Source organism: Sphaeramia orbicularis, chromosome 13 (genome assembly GCF_902148855.1).
Source record: "Sphaeramia orbicularis chromosome 13, fSphaOr1.1, whole genome shotgun sequence".
Classification (NCBI taxonomy): domain Eukaryota; kingdom Metazoa; phylum Chordata; class Actinopteri; order Kurtiformes; family Apogonidae; genus Sphaeramia; species Sphaeramia orbicularis.
In genome coordinates, this window is record NC_043969.1 from 37,896,441 (window position 1) to 37,902,440 (window position 6,000).

The 6,000-nt window shown below is 35.7% G+C and overlaps 1 protein-coding gene across 1 annotated transcript in view; it reads left to right on the forward strand.

Annotated features, from left to right (window-relative positions):
- Positions 1 to 4,014, forward strand: part of prcp (prolylcarboxypeptidase (angiotensinase C)) — a 33,621-nt gene extending 29,607 nt beyond the window's left edge. Inside the window, exon 9 of the mRNA XM_030153146.1 lies at positions 3,677 to 4,014. Within this exon, the coding sequence (XP_030009006.1) occupies positions 3,677 to 3,881 (205 nt within the window). The 3' untranslated portion in view covers positions 3,882 to 4,014. The remainder of the gene's footprint in view (positions 1 to 3,676) is intronic.
- Positions 4,015 to 6,000: the final 1,986 nt, after the last annotated feature.

Consider the following 6,000-nt stretch of genomic DNA (forward strand, 5'->3'; position numbering starts at 1 on the left):
CCAGACTTTCTCGTAATAGTTTTGCTCATAGTCATTCTCTTCTTTCCATTATAAACAGTCTTTATGGACACTCCAACTATTTTTCAAATCTCCTTTGGTGTGACGAGTGCATTCAGCAAATCACACACTCTTTGACGTTTGCTTTCCTGATTACTCATATGGGCAAAAGTTTCTGAAAAGGTATGGATAATAGTGTTAGGTATGATTATGACATCAATATATGTTTGGTTTCAAAACAATTGACGTAGTGCCTGCTGAGAAAAAACAACTAAATGTTCATTGTAAATTTTGCTTCCCCACCCTGTAGAATACAGAGGCACTGTACAGAGGATACTTCACAAATCTGTATCAGGGAATTAATATATGTATTTTTTGTACGAATATCATCTACAATTTACCCAAACAACAGTGGCTGTAAAAACAAAACCTTCGATACAATACAAAGGTGTACCAAACAAATTAATGTAGCCTATGTGTAGAACACAAACACTTGGGAAGCAGGGTGACCGCAAGCAGAACCCCTGTGCAGGGTTTCCCCTATATACATTCTGTAGCAGCGCCACTGCAAAAAAAAAACCCCAAAGACCACTTATTCTGAAGCTGGGGCACCAATAAGGGGGAGTAAACATGACAACAGAGAGTATAACAGAGGCACAGAAGGGTTGGACGTTTGAAGCGTGTAAGTTTCACTTTTGGTTTTCGGTAGTTACGGAGCACACACACCCCCCCCCCTTCACCGGTCTTCTTCACTGTACTGAAAATGTATCAAACTGAAGACCCCTGTACCGAAAATGTACCGAACCAAATTTTTTCTGCACCGTTTCACCCCTACTGTTACCCCTTTATATATACAGGGTGGGGAAGCAAAATTTACAATGAACATTTAGTTGTTTTTTCTCAGCAGGCACTACGTCAATTGTTGTGAAACTCACTCTAAACCAGTGGTTTCCAACCTTTTTTGGTTTGTGACTCCATTTTAACGTCACTTTTTTCAGACTTTTTTTTGCTAAAATTAATTTGTTTTTGATCATGTAATAGTTTGCTATACTATGTTGCAAATAAACGTTAATTTTAGACGACATTTAGTCTATATAATGTACAGGGTGGGGAAGCAAAATTGACAATGTTTTTTCTCAGCAGGCACTAGGTCAATTGTTTTGAAACCAAACATATATTGATGTCATAATCATACGTAACACTATTATCCATACCTTTTCAGAAACTTTGGCCCATATGAGTAATCAGGAAAGCAAACGTCAAAGAGTGTGTGATTTGCTGAATGCACTCGTCACACCAAAGGAGATTTCAAAAATAGTTGGAGTGTCCATAAAGACTGTTTATAATGGAAAGAAGAGAATGACTATGAGCAAAACTATTATGAGAAAGTCTGGAAGTGGAGGAAGCAACAAAAAACGTACCAAAGCTTTTATTAAAGCTCTCAAATCCAAAATCCTAAAGGATCCAAGCAAATCCATGAGAAAAATGGCAATTGAACTTGAGGTAGACAACAAGACCGTTAGAAATGCAGTAAAATATGATTTGAAGATTTAAATTCTCATGACTTTCAATAAACTAATTGGTCATACACTGTCTTTCAATCCCTGCCTCAAAATATTGCAAATTTTGATTCCCCACCCTGTATATAATTCAAAATTTCAATCTTAGTGTATTATTGGAGGACATTAGGCTGTATTATTTTTAGGGAATGTATAATTTTTTTTAATGTTATGTAGAAAATCAAGGTTAATGAAGTTATTTGGTTCCTTACTCAAAAGCAACAAAAAAAAATACAAGAAGTATGTATAAATTAAAAAAAAAAAAAAAACACGTCTAAGGTGATAGGAACATGTATTTTAGAACATTAGAATGTCACTTTTAGAACGTAAGTGCTGATCCAGATCCCTGTCCACATCCACATTCTCCCTTTGAACATCATTCCTTACATTAGTACCATTACTTCATGGTACCTAACAGAGCAGGTACACTCACTGTTCATGCAGAGGTGGACCTTACAGACCCTGGAGACCACATTGGACCTGAGGTTGTTGACTCACTGTAAATGTTGATGTCATTAGTCGCTTTTCCATTGACCCTCAAATTGCACAAATATAACTTACACATAAAAATTTGCTTAATGAAAAAATGACAATTTCGCTAAAATTCTTGTTTTTTGATTAAACGTTTTTGCGCTGGCAAGAGGTGTTTTTTTTTGGTTGTATTGAAATGGGTATATCCGCAAAACTGCAATGGAAAGACCTTTTTCTACAACTGGAGTCACATGAATTAAAAAAAACAGGTGTTAATGGATGTTACAACAAGTGAAGAAGAACAGTTTTAAAAGAAACATGGTGCGGGAAACCAAATCATTTTTTAATTTAGTACAGGATAGAGGGGTAATATATAATAATAATAATCATAATAATCATAATAATCATAATAATAATAATGAATATATCTGTAAATCAACATGATATTTACGTTAGTCGCTATGTTTATGGAATGGCTTCTCGTTTCATCTCGTGACAATAAAGAAACAAATCATCGCATTTGTGATTGATTTAATGTTAATGGATGTTACAACAAGTGAAGAAGAAGAGTTTTAAAAGAAACATGGTGCGGGAAACCAAATCATTTTTGCATTTAGTACAGGATAGAGGGGTAATATATAATAATAATGATGATAATAATAATAATAATAATAATAATAATAATGAATATATCTGTAAATCAACATGATATTTACGTTAGTCGCTATGTTTATGGAATGACTTCTCGTTTCATCTCGTGATAATAAAGAAACAAATCATCGCATTTGTGATTGATTTAATGTTAATGGATGTTACAACAAGTGAAGAAGAAGAGTTTTAAAAGAAACATGGTGCGGGAAACCAAATCATTTTTTAATTTAGTACAGGATAGAGGGGTAATATATAATAATAATAATGATGATGATGATGATGATGATGATAATAATAATGAATATATCTGTAAATCAACATGACATTTACGTTAGTCGCTATGTTTATGGAATGACTTCTCCTTTCATCTGGCGATAATAAATAAACAAATCATCGCATTTGTGATTGATTTAGTGGAAAAACCAACATTACGAACTGTTTTTTCGACATTGAGTAACTATCGGTAAAGTTTTGCGCATATGTCCATGTTACGTGCCAGGAGGTCGAGGGTGCCGACACGTAACAAAAACTAAAAGAATGAAAAAGAATGTTGCGGGAGACAGCAAAGAAAAACATGGACAGCAGGTCGCTTGTAACAAAAAGACGTTGAATTTATTATACAAAAAGAAAAATTGTACACAGCCACAGTTACTTAAAAATTAACATAAGCTGAAACAAACAAATACAAAAGCAAAGTGCAGCGATGGAGCCACTGGTCTTGTTTGTTGGAGCTCTGGGCTTTTATAGGCAGGTGAATTAGTGGCAGGTGTTCCCAGTCGGCCAAATGGGAGGCGGAGACAAGGAAAAAAAAAAACAAAAACAATTAACGGCCCCAACCGTAACAGTCCAATTGAAAAGCCACTAAAGTCTTGTTATGCATGTGGAAATTACCAAAAATAGTCACCTGTCTGATCAAGGGTTCAATGAAATGTGGTGATTTAAGGTGGGTTTACCCATACACCTAATGCTTTATTTTGTGTGTCGCTGTTTTGTTTCAGTAACGGAGGCCTGGACCCGTGGTCTTCCGGGGGGGTAACTGTTAACATATCTGCCTCTGTGGTCTCCATCCTGATCCCTGATGGAGCTCATCACCTGGACCTGCGCTACAGAAACGACAAAGACCCGCCCTCAGTTCGTGCAGCGCGAGCGTTGGAGCTGCAGTACTTTAGAGAATGGATCAAACAGGCGAAAAAGGTGAACTGATCGCATTCAACCAACGGCTTCTCGGCGCCACACGGGGTAACGGGGATGACGAAGCTTTAATTCACTGGACACGGTGGTTCTCACAGTTGCTCTTTTTACGCCAAAGGTTCTATCTTTGTTTGCTGAAGGATTTTTTTTTTTTTACACGATATGTCTTTAATTTAATTTTTTTCTACACCAATCTTTATTTTTAATAATAATGTCACCACTCACTTCTGTTTTTATTTTGTCTTCTTATTTTTGGTGCTGAGTTATCTGATATTCATGTTTCTCTTGGACCTATTAGACACACTCCATCCTTTCACACCAGACAATCAGCCTTGGAGACAGAAAGTTACTGGCATGATTAACAAAAAATAAAATCTGTTTGTCACGTAAAAGCTGTTCATAACTGAGTCACAGTACGACTATCTTTGTTCACTCACTTAATAACAGTATCGTTGCCAGTTTGTACAACACCTCTCTACCTCCAAGTACTTGTTACTATCAGGTTCCTGCTTTGTAATTTCAGTTCAAGTCTCAGGAGGAAATTATATTATTATATTACCATCAAAAATAGACAGAAAATGACCGTATTATTACGACTAAGAATTGATCAAAATAAGTATACAGGAATAAATATGAGTTAAAGCAGTAATAGGCATCAACTGACAGTTACTTAGTAGTTAAAGGGGTTCTATTTAATATTAATGTTCCAAACTCTAACCACCAGGGGGACGTCATGTACCAGAACATTCTTAGGACGAAAAAAAAAATACCAACAAATCAACGCTATGTTTCCGCAGACTGTGTTAGTCACTGAATAAAGTATAAAGCTCATTGTTTACACACATCTGTATTATGGGATCATCATGTTTTCTTCTACAAATTTAAACTCAGAAGCTTATTTTGACGCCACTCGAAATAACACTGTCTTATAAATAATCTTCACGTGCTGCATCTGCTGATAGTTTACATTATAGCCTTGTTAGCTTAGCTCTGTTTTCAGACTGAAAACAGCCACAGTAAAACCACAAATCACCTCTGTTTTCTATACAGTTTGTGTTGTCAATAGCTGAACTAAAGATCTGTTTGGAATCGAACAAACAAAGTCAGAACTGTCACAGTTTATTCTGAACCGTGGCTCAACAAATGGCAGGTTACCAGATATAATAACACCCCATAATAACTTTATACCTTCATAAACCTCACAATCAAACTCACCTGTGTAGAGGAAACGCTGTCATTTCAGCATCAAACTCTATTCTTTTATTTTAGAACCGTGTCCAGTGGAGAAAACAACAACGGTGCTTCTAGGTTTTAGCACTTTGTAAAAGGCCCTGTGGTGTGACTCACTACTCCCTCTAGTGGCCATATAAATCTGGTGAGTATAAACAAGTGGTGCTAGGTACAACAAACCCCGCCCCTCACATGTATTGTAGCTTATTTTGGCATCGATCCAGCTGATGTCATCATGTCTATGTGTGTGCTGATGTCAGCATATTAATTGCCTCTATATACGTGCCAAGTTTGAAGTAAACTGAAACAAAATTGATGTTTTTATACACATGTGAAATTTTGCCCATTATAAGTAAATAGGAGAAATACAATACAATACAATACAGTACAATTATGAATTAAGGTCAGCAGTTAGGAAAGCTAAAACAGATTATGCAAATAAGTTAGAATGACGGATAGAGTCTAATGGCAAAAATTAAAAAAAAAATAGTTCATTTTTTTATTTCGAATATCAACATTTAAAACGAAAAACAAGAAAAAAACATACAAAAAAGAAGAATTTTTTTTTTTCCGGAAAAAGGAGCGGGATGAAGTTCAACTTATATACTCACGCCTCCTTACCCCATCTTTTTCTACTGACCTTAAAGTCCCATGTCAGCTCCCAAGCAACTTAAACAAGTGGTGTCAGTCACAACAAACCCCGCCTCTCGCATATATTTCACCCATTATAAGTAAATGGGAAAATTTTTAAAATTCATAAAAAATTTGAACTTTGATTTACTTTTCCCAAAATGCAACCACATCTATTCTGGGTCACTGGCAATCTATAAACCCAATTTGGTTTGAATTCAACCAATAGTTTTGCTGCTAGAGTGTTAACAAACAAACAAACCAAACCAAA